Here is a 16,264-nt window from a genome sequence, read left to right as displayed (position 1 = left end):
CATAACTCTTGTATTCACCCATTTGACCCAAAGGGAGTCCGCTTTCTGCTCCAACTCCTATAAGTTTCTGATGGTGAGGTTTTGTTTCATTCAACACAACTTTTTATTCCTAGCCTGCTTTCTTCTATAGGAGTGCAAACATCCTCCCATTTGACTTTTTTGTCTCATCTGCCTTGTGTTCCCCAGATGTAATCTCTCATGATTCTATCGAGTTCAGTCATTATTTTCTTTGGGATGACTATCTGTTGTGCCCAGTAGCCAATAATTTTAAAGATGACTCTTTTAACGAACTCGATTATACCTGCATAAGACAATTTTTTTGTAGCCCAACCCAAGACATAATTTTTAACCTTTTCTATCAGTAATCTGAAGTGATTATATCGGAGTTATTTTGATGACAAGGGTACTCCAAGGTATTTCACTACTAGTTCACCTTCCTCGATTCCCATAATATTGAATATGTTTTCCTTCTTTTCTTCATTAACCCCTCCATAGAAAGCCTGACTTTTGTTCTCATTGATGTATAAGCTTGTAATACTCGAAAAGATTGTTAAAGCTTCTTTGATTCTACTAACAGATTCAACATCCGCATAAGCCACACAAAATAGATCATCTGCAAAACATATATGGGTTATTGCTTCTTCTTTGCAGTACGAGTAAAATTTGAAATAATGACTTCTTAGAAGCATTTTAAAAATGCAATCAAGAATTTCTATTGTTAAGACGAATATGTAAGGAGATATAGGGTCTCCTTGCCTTACTCCCCTTTCACCCTTGAGAAAGCCTCCATTAATACCATTCACGCTCACAACAAAAGTGAGGAGTGGAAACACATTGCATAATCCAATCAATGAAAATGATTGGAAAATCTGCAGTAAGGAGGAATTCGTGGATTGATCCTCATCTGATCGAGTCAAAAGCTTTTCTAATGTCAATTTTGAAAGTCACACGTGACGATACGTTTTTCTTGCAATATCCATTCAATAAACTCTACATGAGTAGAATGTTATGGAAAATAGAGCGTTTAGGAATAAATGTTGATTTCCATAATCCTACAAGCTTATCAATAATTGTTTTCAAACGTTGCGTAAAAAAAATTTGAAATAATTTTGTAAATAACATTGCATGAATTGTTTTTGAAATTTAATTTTTAGGAATCAAATTCAACATTGTGATGTTCCATTGCTTCAATATTTTTCTATTTTGGAAGAATTCCAAAACTCCTTCGCTTACATTTTTACCCACTATTTCCCAGTTTTCTTTGAAAAAGTTCGCGTTGAAACCATCTGGTCTAGGCTTTTATCCCCTTTCATCGAAAACACTGCTTTTTTGACTTCTTCCATACTGATACTTGTAATCAATTGGTTACCACTTTCTTTACTGATTTTCCTTTTCACAATCTGTTGAAGCAATCTTCGGTTGTCCTCTATTATTGTGCTCGTTTCTGTTCCAATCATCATTTTATATAAATTTATTGTTTCCTCATAAACTGCTTTTTTACCCTATAAAACTTAGGTTATAATATATATTATATTTATATAAAAGTTTTTCTTATAAAAAATAAAATAGGAGTGTTTTGATGTTTTAATTAATGAATTTAATGATTCAATTAATTAAAAGGAGATGTGATATAATTGTTTTAAAATAAATCAAATAGCTATAGATTAAAGAAGCTAATTGAGATGGAAACCAAAATAACATATATTTATGTTGGAAGGTAAAACAAATATTAATATTATATTATTTATTTTGAATCTCACAACAATGCTAATTGCGTGTGGTTTGGGTTATATATAACATATAAAAGCTTGATTGATTTGGATTTTTTTATGAGATTTTAATCTAAAATTTAATATAAGTTTTAAATTATTAAATCACTAAATTTAGTAATTAAAAATACACTTAATTTATTTTTATAAAATTTTATTTCTAATTAAAAAAAATAACAATATAATAATTGAACCAATTAAAATATCAAATAATTAAACAAGATCCTTAATAAAAACCAATTAAAACACTCAAATAACCAACATATAACAAACTTAGTAACAATGTTGTTGGTTGGGCCATTTGAATGTTTTTAGTCTTTTTATTTATTTGTTACTTTATTTATTTATTTTAATAGCTTGTTTTATTAATTAGAGACTTTGACATTTATAATGTTATCTATAATCTGTACATTGTTCCTTTCCTAATACTTTATTATATAAATGTCCTTTCTGAATAATAACATCTTTTTCTTTTAAAAAAATATTAACATGCTCAAATATGAATAAGTTTCTCATATAGATGTATTTTTCTTCCAAATATCAATCTCAAGGAAACACTTATCCAGGCCCACCAATAAGTTGGATTGATATTGGTTATTTCAAGAGTTTTTTATGGTTTTATTAAAAAAAAAGTCTTGTTTGATAAGAAAATATATATCAAATGCAAATAACCTTTGAACAAATCATAATCAAAGCCGAGTTCAAATTCACCTAGAACTAAACTAAATTCTATCATTTGAACAAATAATTCAAGTTTTGTTTACTAATAACTTATTGCTGATGAAATATTAAGCACAAATAATCTCAAATCACCAAGAGTGTATAAAATTGGATGTGTCAAGATTGATATTGAATTGACTGTTGAGATTGATTATGAAGATTTCAGACCAAGTTGTTTTTGTAATAAAGATAAACATGCAATGTCATTGTTTAATAATTTGCAAATTTTTATTAGTTATAAAGTAAGCGTAATCACTGTTTAAAAACACATCATTCTAAATCGAATCTCATATGGTATTGAATGGCTAATGATTGATATTGAGCTATATTAACCACATCTGACATTAGTTGACAGGCCATCCTTATGTGTTGTAAAAAAGGAAAGCGAAAAAGAAAAATATTAACTGTTTTATTTTTGTATGTGGTTGTCATTGCTCAAAATTGCAACTATGTTGGTATTGGTATTGGTCAATATCAAACTTACAGAAATTTGGTTGATGTTGAGTATACCAATAATTGTATAAGTTGTTGACATTGCCCAATATCAAACTTTTTTTTACTAACAGCGGATAAGACAATTAGCTTTAACTCTAATTTAAAAAATATACAAAAACATCCTTTTTCAACTTCAAATCACCGCCTTCTTAATTTCATTAAACAAACCATTTTTAAACATCTTTATAACATAATCAATCAACAATTTTTTCTATCTACAAACAATAATATTTCAACATTTAAAAAAAATCATTCCTAACAAAATTCTCAATGCAAAATAATAAGCCCTCAATCTTCTAGGCCTTTGTCATCAAGAATATACAATATCATCGACAAATTTATAACGGGTATCCTACTCGTCGAGTAGTGAAGTACTCATCCCCGAACCCATATTTTATTTACTACTCGACCCCGAATCCAAACCCAATGAGTATTTCTATTTTTATCCACATTCCCGATTCGTCGAGTACCCGATCCCTGATTAAATTGTATACCTCTTATAGCCTAGCAACAAAAGAAGGTGGATACCCTGGGTCACAAGCCTCTCTAAGGTTCTGGGTTCGAGCCCATTAGACGACAAATTTTTCTCGTCTAGTTAATTTAATTGATGGATTTGCGGAGTATATACTTAACCCGCGAGAATTAGTCGCACTACGATAGAGAAACGAAACCCAACGTTCTATAAAAAAGATTGTAAAATTTGAAAAAGAATAAATATAACTTTATTAAATAATAAATAACTTCAAAACAAAAATGATCAAAAGTCATTCCCCCTCCCCCTCCGTCTAGTCAGTCTTCTCTCTTGAGGAGAAAGCCTTATTGGCAGCTGGCTTAAAAGAACTTGATTGAACTAGCTTGATCACTGAAAAGAAAAGAGATTTCTCGTCAAGGAAATGGGAAGTGAGCTCAACCAGAGTCTAGAAGGAATATCAAAACTTTATTCTTCAACGGGATCCGGGAATCATTTTTTTTCTCAATCAATCATGCCTCAACTAGAGCCTTTGTTCGGTAGGGCTGGACGACTTTCTTTGTCCCAACTTGGCGAATCGTATCCCCACGCAACGACTAGCATGTGGAAATCTGAAAGTCCATTGCAATCTTGATTGGGCATCTATTCGAAATGTCGGAGGGAGAACAAATGGGCTTAGTTCAAATATCCTTACCTAGTTTGAAAAAAAATAGAAACATTACTTACCTACATACTTATTGTAGTGGTGTAAAGTAATAGTTGAAAAAATATAACAATTTTGTTGTTATTATTATTAGAATTTAAAAAAAAAATTTAGAAGAAATAAATGTTTAAGTAACAAATTAAAAAATAATGTTGAGATGAAGAGTAAGGAGAAAAATGTTTAAGTTGAAGAGTGAGGAGAGAAAAATAACATTTTGTTAATAAAAAAACTAGTAAGATTTTCGTGTGATGCATACGAATAAAAATATAAATAAAATAAATTTAATAAAAAAATATATAATAATGTGTATTTTAATGTTTAAAATTCTTAATAAATCACGAATAATATATTAAAATAAAAAATAGAACACTTCTCATTCCATATTTTATTCACTTCGGTAAAATAACTCATCTTCTCACATGTTTCATCACATATTTTTTCTCAATGAACCTCTTATCTTGTGACCTTACATTTTTACTTTGGTCAAATCAAAAATCTCAAACATTACCAATTTCTTCTTTACCCTCACTTTAGCCCATTAATGCTCAATCCATCTCCTCACATATTTTACAATAAACAACCCGACCTACTTATCCTCACTTCGACTGACCAACCCATCTCATTTCACATTTATCCACCTTAATTGGACATCTCATACAATGACCTTAAACTTTTACTTTGGTACATTACCAATCTCTTTTACCCTCACTTTGACACACTAATCCCCAATTGACCTCTCATCGCGTGACATACTCACTTTGACTAACCAACCATCTCATTCCATATTTTTATCCACCTCAATTGACCCTTTAGTCGACCTTTCATTGTGTGACATACTCACTTCGACTAATCAACCATCTCATTCCATATTTTATCACCTTAATTGACCTCTAATTTTATGACATTACACTTTCACTTTGGTTAAATCAATAAACAACAAACCATCTCCTTTCATATAGTGAATGTCATTTACCCAATCACCAACTTCATCGCATATTTTAACCATCCATTCCAATTGACCTCTAATTTTGTGAATGTCATTTACCCACCCACCAATTTTATCGCAAATTTTAACCAATATCATTTGCATCCAACCATCTCCTCATTTCAATAAACCAACGTTTTTATTTCACATATTAACCATCAATATTTTTTAATAGTTTAAAAATTGTGCCTAATAGGATTTGAACTATGGTCTTCATTATGTAACATTAACACTTCAACCACTAAACTACTTAAAATTGTTGATTTTATATTTATAATTTAGTGTATACATATATAATTTATACGACTAACAAATATAGAAGATTGAATTCTAAGAATTTCATATAAGGAAAAAGCCTACCAAATATAGAAGATTAGATTCTAGGAAATCCTTAAATTTAGGATGATTGCAATCAACATTATTATAAAGATCTTAGAAGATCTCGTAACTTCTATATAGAGGGGTCTTGTCCCTCCATTGTAATTAAAAGGGGTATTTTAAAGTAAAAAATTTTTCCTCGTGCTCTTGAAAAAATACGATGAAATCATCCAATATTGCACTTTTTCTCTCTCTAGTGGACCTTCGCAGAGACACTTGTTTCTAAATTTGAGGTTGTTGAGTTTCAACTATAGGAAGAATTACTTATTCCTAAATAAAGGGAAGTTTGATATTGTCCATGTGAGGATTCAGAATCGCTTCTTGAACAAGGACAAGTATGAAAATCTACACATCGCTAAGAGAAGTTAACTCAGTCGAAGACTAAGTCAAAGATTCCTCCTCCTCGAAACCAATGTCCCTTATATTATTTATCCCCTTAAACTGTACATCCTCAAAAAATATTGCATCTCCTGTTTCAAAAATTTTCTTTAGTATGGAATCGTAAAACTTATAGCCCCTTGATCGCTCAAAATAACCAATAAAGTAGTTACTTAATGTCTTGGGACGATACCAGATTCCTCTAGAAATTTAGCAAACGGTACTGAATGTTGTTCACCTAAACCGTCATATATACCGTAGTATTCACCACCACAATCAGATCTTACACATTTATTGCTTTGGTTGAGCTGTTTCTCAACTTTAGCCTTAAACAACTTAAAAACGTCCACGGACTTTGACTTTTCATGAATGAGGTTTAGGTATCCAAATCTGGAATAGTCATCAATGAATGATATAAAATATTGTTGTCCGTTCCAAGAAGTCAAAGGAAATGGACCGCAAATATCTGTATGAATCAATTCCAAAACTTCCGATGAGCTATTGACACCTAACCTTTTTGATTTAGTCTATTTTCCCTTTACACATTTAATACAGACATCAAAGTCTGTAAAATCAAGGGAATCCAAAATTCTACTAGACACAAGTCTTTCAACTCTATTTTTAGAGATGTAACATAACCTTCTGTACATAATGTTGCCGAATTTTCTTTATTAATTTTTTATTTTAGTATCGCGTGATTCCACGTGTAGGGTTTCATTATAAGATGAAATAGTTTCAAGCAAGTATAAATTATCGTAAGTATTTAATCAACCATTACCAACAATATTTGAATTTAAAGATAAACTTAAATTTGAATTTTCAAATGAACAAAAATAACTAGATTTGTCCAAAACTGAAGAAGAAATCAAATTGCGTCTAAAAGACGATATAAAAAATGTATTCTTTAAATTCAAATAAAAAACAGTTTTTAACAATAATTTAAAATTCCCTATTGCCTTCACGAGCATCGTTTTCCCGTTGTCCACATAGATGAATCTTTCAGCATCACTTGGCAACCGATGACTCAGACAACCCTACATAGAAACACTTGTATGAGTAGTAGCACCGAAATCTATCCACCAAGTATTTCTAGGTATTGAAGCTAAATTAATCTCTAAATAGACTAAATTAAGAAATGTACCATTTATATATTCTTGGAAAACTAAACACGATACTTGTTACATTCTTTCTTCATATGTCTTGCATTACTGTAAAAGTAACAATTTTTATATTATACCTCCGATATGACTTGTTTCTTTGGCTCGGGACCCTTAACAACTTTCTTATTCTTTCTCTTTAGGTTATTAACCTTATTAATCTTCGGAGCAGTAACTATATGAGCATTTTTTTGTCTTGTCCAGTTTCAACATTTCCTCCTCTTGTCCACAATAAAAAATGAGCTAAGAGACAATTTCTTCTTTTGACAATTATAGCTCACTTTAAACTAGTTATAGTGAGTTGGTAGCGAGAGAAGTATCAGATGTACAAAAAGATCTTCAGAAAGATCAAGTTTAAGTTCATTTAGCCTTGAAACTATATGGGACATTTCCAAGATGTGCTCCCTTATATTACTATTGCCTTTATACTTTAAGGTAATAAGGCGCTAAAATTGCGCCCGTTTCCGCCTTATCATTCCTTACAAATAGTTTTTTGATTTCCGTAAAGAACACATTTGCATTGGTAATATCCTTAGATATTGCACCCCTGAATGTCTCTAGAATGACACGCTTTATGATCATGAGACACATGCGATTTGACCTTTCCCACTTCTCATAGTTAGCCTTGTCACCGACAAAACTATTTTCCAGAAGGGTCGTGGAGATATCAATCATTAACGCAAGGTATAGATCAATGTAGCCTAGAACAATATAAATATTCTCCTTCTAATCCTTAAAGTTCGTCCCATTTAGAATGGAAATGGAGTTCATGTTAGTAGATATCGTAATATTAGATGAAAAATAGAACGAAACATAATTAGTTAATGCTCAAAATTAAAACCATTAAACAAAAATCAAATATTGGCAAAATCCTATCTCAAGACACCGGTGCAGCATTAATATCAAGTCTTTGAACATTAATATTAATTGTAATAGTAATCTTGGTGTAGTGATCAAACATTGACAATAAGTGTTGTCAAATAATAGGCCTATCTTTGGATCAATGTATTATTCACATGCTTACTTTATAATTGTCACATATTTACTACCACAAGTGTGTATATAAACTTAAACAAATATTAACCTTCCTTTTGGCCAATTAATATTCATTAGTGTTTATACACACTAACATTTAATACTCTTCTTAGAATTTTCCACAAAACTTTGGTGACATCATGCTTCAATGTCTCTTTTGAATATTAGACAACTTAAAAACAAGTCTAGATGTAACAAATATTCAATGTTTATTGATTTTCCGCATTAGAATGCACTTTATATTAAAAAAAATATTGACTTTAAAATACCTTTTTTCTATTACAATGGAGTTTATATAGAAGTTACGAGATCTTATAAGATTTTTCTAATAATGATGATTGCAATCATCCTAAATTTAGGGATTTCCTAGAATCCAATCTTCTATATTTGGTAGGTTTTTTTCCTTATATGGAATTCCTAAAATCTAATCTTCTATATCTGGTAGGCTTTTTCCTTATATGAAATTTCTAGAATCCAAACTTCTATATTTCGTATCATTTTATTTTAAAACTTTAATTCACAATAAAACCTAATATCACTTTTTATGATAAATGCATAATATAATCAACCAATCATATAATGCATCAACCAACATGCATCAAAAACAACAAAAACTAGGGTTTTTGAAAAAAACAAATTGAATTATCAATTTCTTGAGAATCAATGGACGGTAGGCTCTGATACTAATTGTTAGATTTTATAAATCAAATCTAATAATACTTTATATTAACTATAGATATCCATCAAATGATAAACAAGGGATTTGAGATGATAGATCAATTCAACTACTAGAAGCGGAACATTCATTTAGCATCAATTGTTCTTGATTGTCCTTGAGATGAATTTTGGTTGATGGATCTTCCAATCTAGCACACAGCCATTAACTTCACTTTGGGATTTCTCACTCTGTGAATCCTCACTATCGATGGGGAGACAAGAGAAATGTCTTACCTACTGAATATCGTAACCCTACTAATATCAATCGACAAGTATTAAGTCCAATGGTCTGATCTAGTGCAGCGCTGTTAGATTGTGGATCATAACCATTTATTTTTTAGATTTTGGTTATTTATAAATTAGTCCCTCATAGATATTTAAATAACAATTTGGTCTCTACGCATTTATTCCATAACATACGTACCCCATAAGCCTCATTAATACCGTATTTGATCACTTTAGTTTAAGTTTATTACATAATAGCTCAATACTATAAATATTACATTAAATTCCCAATAATTATTTAATTAATTATAAATTAATCCAACAACATTTACCACTATTATAATGTTCATAACTATAAAATAATTGATCATCAATCCATAATATTTTATATATGAGTTGACTCATGACCAATTTTAATGTCATTTCATTAGTGGCATTACACAAACATGAGTAATTAATTTTTATTTTAATTTGATATGTATATACTTTCTAATTTGATCACTTTGTTGACTGACAAATTATTCATACTATAGATATCAAAATTAAAATAATATGATGATTTACAATGAATATATAAGTCTTATGGTCCTGTCACTTTGGTGCCTAACCAACCATAATAGTTATATTTATTTAAAATTTTATAAATTTTAAATAAGGATTCTTTATTTCAAAATGAAAAAGAGACATAATGTTATTCTTTTTATTGTTAATTTGATATCTATAAAGATTTTAATTCGGTCACTTTAGTGACTAACGGATTATTCATACTATAGATATCATATTAACAATAATTTATAATTAATATAAATCAACTAATATTCATTAAATTTAAACGTTATGAAGATTAATTTTTCAAATAGACCTTTCATAATAATCAAAGATCTTATCTTTTATATTTCATAGTAATCATTGTTTGATAATATTCTACCATTTATAGGCAGTAGGTAAATAAATAAAATATTTTTGTTTTATTTATCAAACTGTCTAAACCTCTTCTGTATTCTTCTTTCTTAAATAATCAACAAACATAATGTTTAATAATTTTTCATAAATTAATTAAATAGATCCTTCATTTTTTTAAATATAAGAATTAGTTTGATCTATTGGCTCCTTCATTAATAATTAAGATATATATTTTAATAATAAAATAATCTTAATTAAGTCTGAGCTGACGTCTAAAATGACAAGGATCATTTATATATTAATACATAATATATTAATATTTCATCCTTATCAACATTTCTTAAGTAAGAAGACAGAAGCCACGTCATGACTCATCAGGCAAACATTAATTATTAATATATATTAATATATTAATATATATATTGCCACGTCAATCTCTCAATTAGAAAGAAAACAAAAGTATGAGATGGAGTAAAAATTAACTATAGCAACTTGCTTATAATTATGACTCACATTAATTTAACTAGCATCTATCTTTCCATTTGCACGACTAATAATATAAAAAACTGGGAAAAATTATTACGGTAAAAATTTAATGGACGAGTCAACTACAATCCAACCCAAGTATTTATTTACTCTTACGTATATCCAAATTAACCACAGCTCTCGACCCGGCAATCCGGACACTTTAAAAATTAAGCATCATTATATATATATAGATTAGTTAGTTAAAAAGTTGAACTTATATTGTTAAAATGTCACGCGTTTATCAAATTTTGGGTTGAACTTAAAATATAAATTGTTATTAGCCTAATTGGTTAAAAGGTTGTACTTTTTTTATTAAGTTATAAGTTCAAACCATACCTATAGCATTTTTAATTTTATTTTTAACCGTTTTAAGTTTATGGCGGGTCAACCCACAATCCGACCCAAGTATCCATTTACTCTCACATACATCCAAATTAACCACCGCTCTCGACCCGGCAATCCGGACACTTTAAAAATTAAGCATCATTATATATATATATAGATTAATTAATTAAAAAGTTAAACTTATATTGTTAAAATGTCACGCGTTTATCAAATTTTGGGTTTAATTTAAAATATAAAGTATTATTAGCCTAGTAGGTTACAAGATTGTACTTGTTTTGTTAGGTTGTAAGTTCGAATCATACCTATAGCATTTTTTATTTTATTTTTAACCGTTTTAATTAAGTTTATGGGCGGGTCAACCCACAATTCGACCCAAGTATACATTTACTCTCACATACATCCAAATTAACCACAGCTCTCGACCCGGCAATCCGGACACTTTAAAAATTAAGCATCATTATATATATAGATAATAATAATAATTTATAATTTAATTATTATTAATTCATTTCATTCCTTATTCATTCGAATATTTGTTTTCCGACTTTTTATTTTGGTTTTTAATTAATTCAAACAAAATTAAATATTATAATAAATCACTTAAATCATTAACCAAAATACTAAAATAAATTTTATTTTATTTATATATATATATATATATATATATACCTTTTAAATTTTTTTCAAAAATAATTATTATCTCCTAAAAAACATCGACCATCATTATTTTTTTTCACTTTAAGTTTTTAAAAATAAGATATTCTTCGTACTTTCATTCTATATATATATATATATATATATATATATATATATATATATATATATATATATATATATATATATATATAAACTTCAATTTATATATATATAATCATTTTACAGTTCTTAAACTTCTTGGTTGAACTTCTTAAACCAAGGCTCTAATACCACACGTTAGAAAACATGAAACTTAAGTTTGTATGCCAATAATTTTCGAACATTATGATTTTCACCGATCATATAGCAGTAATACATATATAGACTCAAAGTTTTGCGGATCTTTAGCTTATTGGTCCGAAGGTTGAGTAAACTTTCTGGTTTTTTTAATAGACAGAAAAAAGCCATTAATTAATTATAGAGTGAGTCAATATTTTATATAGTAAAACAAATGCCATCCATCAAATATTTGTGGATCATGCTTTTAATTAAAATGTCATAACAGTCCAACCCATATGAATTATGTATCTTATCATATATTAAGGGAGAGAAGGGGGCCTTTGATTCTCATTTTCGAGATGTGATTTTCAAGAAGAGAAGAGGTTATATCAGTTAATCACCATCCCTTCCTCTAATTCATTAGATTCAATCTGCCGGTCCATCCCAAGGGCCAGCAATCCCCGTGACGAAAAAAGCTGCATCGTTGACTCCAGAGAAGAGAAGTAAGCGAACGTCGGTAAGCAGCATATGTTGACCTTGACTTGACAGATTCATCCAATTGAACCCACACGGAGGACCTCGGAGCTCGACGAAACAGAAAGTATCAGCAGGAAGCAAAAAGAAAAAGAGAGAGCCCGACATTCTTTTCTTCATTCATATGAATAGCTGAGTCTACTAAAAGGCTTACAACCAATACATTTTAAAGTATTTATTTTAAATGATACATGAAGAATAAAAATATAAGAGTTGTTAATAACAGCCACATTACTAATGAAATTAAAAAAAAAAACTCCAAATAAAAAGAATAAAAACAAAAACACACCCATCAACCTATACATTTAATCAGATGGTATTTATGAACAATGTTTTATTGTTGGGCTGTTCCTCTCATATGGAGGAGTAAAATTGGAATATTTAAATAAATAAATAAATTATTTTGCCCCTCTTCCTATGAGAGGGAATAGATAGAGCAGGGGTATATTAGTAATAGATGATCCAATCTGTGTATGAAGAACCAGCCTATTTTATTTGAAAATGTTTTAAGCAGTGATAAGATGTTTTAACAATATTGTTGGGTGGGTCTTTGATGTTACTGAGGTTGTCTGCTCCCGAAATTTCTCTGCTACCCTCTTTCCTCTCACAATATAGGTTAGAGTAAGCATTCTTCACTATTATAAATGTGAAAAGAAGGGAATTAAGATTTTTGAGATATCAAAAAGCTTTGAGAAAGAGAAGCATATGGGTACCCAAACCGTCCTTCATATGAATCAAGGTCATGGGGAGAATAGCTACGCCAAGAATTCAAGTCTACAGGTTTCTTTCTCCCTCACTGTCACACCTTTATATTAAGATATTTGAGATCAAGACACTAAAGAGTTTTGCTAAACAAGTAAAGAAGTTATGACACTAAATTTTGAGTCATTATATAATTTTGTAAGAAAAATATTTTACGTGTTTAAATATATTTTAGTAATTTTATTTTTAGTTCAGTGTTTGGTTACACGTGAGAAGGGACATCGACATTATGTCTCACGTGCCTGTCAAATGACGGTCTCTATTTTAAAGTTTTGGCGATATTAAATAATATTATTTTACACCTTATTTATTTATTCAATCCTTGGGTATGCGTTAAAGGTAATTCAGACTTAAACATGTGTCTATTTTTGTATATCGGTCTATTCTTGTATCATTTTGTTCATAAGAGCTCTCTCGTCTTCCCTTAGAGCCAACCCTCCTCGCCCAAAAGAAAAAGTCGCTCTTTCCATTTTTCTTCTACTTTCTTTTTGTAAACCTCCAACTGTCTTCTTTTCCGTCTTCAGACCGTATATATAATTAATTAGATATGAGGATGAATTCCTTATACTATTTTCCATTTTTAATAATCTAATTGTGAATATTCGAACTCTTAACAATGAGTACATAATTTAACCTTATATCATCATTGTATTATGAGTCTTTCACTTGTCTTTAATTTGTTTTCAAAGTAATATATATTTGAGAATTTAAAACAAACTCAATATTTCTAATAGTCTAGGTATATTACAAACTAACAAGCAAAAGAGAACAAGCTTAAAGACAATTTAACAAACAACAACAAATAAACTAACAAGCAAAATATTTTATTGTCTTCTTTCCAATGTATTTATTTAGATGAAGGTGATGAATAAGGCACTGCCCATTATGAAGGACATCATCAAAGACATGTTCCTCAATCAAACACCATTTGAGATGATAGAGACTTTTAGGTTTGCAGATCTTGGATGTGCTTCAGGGCCCAACACCCTTTTATTCGTGTCCGAGATTATCGACACCGTCTACAAGCTGTCTAACCAGATCAATAACAAAATCCCAGAGATATTAGTCGTGTTGAACGATCTACACAAAAATGACTTCAATAACATATTTATTGTACTGCCATCTTTCTACGAGCAATTAAAAGAAAAATATGGATATGAATTTAGTCAAAAGTGTTTATTCTCCGGTGTGCCAGCATCTTTTTATGAAAGGATTTTTCCAAGAAAAAGTTTGCACTTTGTACACTCTTCTTATAGCATTCATTGGATCTCCCAGGTTTGTTTGTTTTTTTTTATCGAAATTAATTATTGTTTCAATGTTTAACAAAGTGTGTATATAACTAACTGTTATTATTTTCCCATAATTTGTTACTGATTATTAAAGGTCCCAGAAAATCTTGACAACAAAGGGCATATTTACATGGAGAAAACATGCCATCCTAATGTGTTCAATGTATACAAGAAACAATTTTACAAGGACTTCTCATCTTTCCTTACTCATAGGTCACATGAGATTCTGCCTAAGGGTAGAATGGTCCTTACTCTTATTGGAAGAAACATGCTTGATCATGATCCATCTGAAAATGATATTTGGTGCATTTATGAACTGTTAGCCCAATCACTTCTTGATGCAGTTTCTCAGGTTTAAACTTTTGTTTAAAATTATGATTTATAACTCTTATATAATAATATATTCATTTAAAATATTTGTGACAGGGGCTTATTAAACAATCAGAGGTGGATTCATTCAATTTGCCTGTCTACCATCCTTATAAAGATGAAGTAATGACAATCATTGAAGAGGAGAACTCTTTTTATCTTGAAAAGTTACAAGATTTTGATTGTGAATGGGATCCTGATGACAAATTATATAAAAAAGGAAGTGGAGAATATTTAACAAATTGCATCCGATCGATTAGTGAGCCTATGTTGGTGAGTCATTTCGGAGAGCTTGACTTGGACTATGTGTTCGAGAGATACAAAGAGCATGCAGCTAATAATCTCAAATCAAATAAGACAAATTATATCAATCTCATAATTTGTCTGTGTAAGAAATAAAATGTTTGTTCCATCTGTATTTATCTAAACTATTTAGAATTTGTTTGATCTTGAGTTATTTGTAAAAATATTTGGATTATAAATTAAAAATCTTGTTTGATTAAATGTAAATTATTTGAGTTAGTTATAATATATATATATATTATATAAAAGTTTTTTTTATAAAAATAAATTTGGAGTGTTTTGATGTTTTAATTAATTAATTTAATGATTCAATTAATTAAAAGAGATGTGATATAATTGTTTTAAAATAAATCAAATAATTCAAGATTAAAGAAGCTCTTAGTTATTTAATGTGCAATGGAAACCAAATATATATATATATATATATATATATATATAGGCTTATTTCAAATTATTTGGATTGTCAGGTCGAAAGCGGTAGTTAATTTGAATATATATATGAGAGTAAATAGATACTTGGGTCAGATTATAGGTTGATCGGCCCATAAACTTAAAACGGTTAAAAATAAAATTAAAAATGGTATATGTATGTTTTGAACTTGCAACCTAACAAAAACAAGTACAACATTTTAATCAGTTTGATGAACGCGGGACGTTTTAACAATATAAGTTCAACTTTTTAACTAACTAATCTATATAAATATAATGATGCTTAATTTTTAAAGTGTACGGATTGTCGGGTCGAGAGATGTGGTTAATTTGGATATATACGTGAGAGTAAATGGATACTTAGGTCGGATTGTGGGTTGACCAGCCCATAAACTTAAAACGTTTAAAAATAAAATTAAAAATGTTATATGTATGTTTCAAACTCGTAAACTAACAAAAACAAATACAACCATTTAACCAACTATGTTAATAAGATTTTATATTTTAGATTCAACACCAAATTTTATAAACACGCAACGTTTTAACAATATAAGTCCAACACATTTTCACCGTAATTTTTTCTCGATTTTTATATTATTACTCGTGCAAATGCACGAGGCTATATAACTAGTAACATATTTTTTAAGGTAAAACAAATATTAGTATTATATTTATTTTGATTCTCACAACAATAATAATTGTGTGTGGTTTGGGTTATATAAAATATATATAAGCTTGATTGATTTGGATTTTTTTAAGAGATTTTTATCCAAAATTTAATCATTTTAATATATTTTTTAAATTATTAAATTACTCAATTTATTAATTAAAAATATACTTAATTTATTTTTATAAA

General features: G+C 29.1%; 1 protein-coding gene across 1 annotated transcript; it reads left to right on the top strand.

Annotated features, from left to right (window-relative positions):
* The first annotated feature begins 13,873 nt into the window (after nucleotides 1-13,873).
* LOC124909912 (probable jasmonic acid carboxyl methyltransferase 2) lies at nucleotides 13,874-15,075 on the top strand. Its single transcript, XM_047450541.1, has 3 exons — nucleotides 13,874-14,293; nucleotides 14,402-14,659; nucleotides 14,734-15,075. The coding sequence occupies exons 1-3, from the start codon at nucleotides 13,874-13,876 to the stop codon at nucleotides 15,073-15,075; spliced, it is 1,020 nt and encodes a 339-aa protein (XP_047306497.1).
* Nucleotides 15,076-16,264: the final 1,189 nt, after the last annotated feature.

Source organism: Impatiens glandulifera, chromosome 7 (genome assembly GCF_907164915.1).
Source record: "Impatiens glandulifera chromosome 7, dImpGla2.1, whole genome shotgun sequence".
Lineage (NCBI taxonomy): Eukaryota > Viridiplantae > Streptophyta > Magnoliopsida > Ericales > Balsaminaceae > Impatiens > Impatiens glandulifera.
This window is presented reverse-complemented; position numbering and strand designations above follow the sequence as displayed.

Excerpts from the sequence above, each read along its gene's own strand:
- LOC124909912 (XM_047450541.1), top strand. The coding sequence starts at position 13,874 with ATGAAGGTGATGAATAAGGCACTGCCCATTATGAAGGACATCATCAAA. Across the intron at positions 14,294-14,401 it reads GCATTCATTGGATCTCCCAG|GTCCCAGAAAATCTTGACAA; the intron begins GTTTGTTTGTTT and ends TGATTATTAAAG. Across the intron at positions 14,660-14,733 it reads TTCTTGATGCAGTTTCTCAG|GGGCTTATTAAACAATCAGA; the intron begins GTTTAAACTTTT and ends TATTTGTGACAG.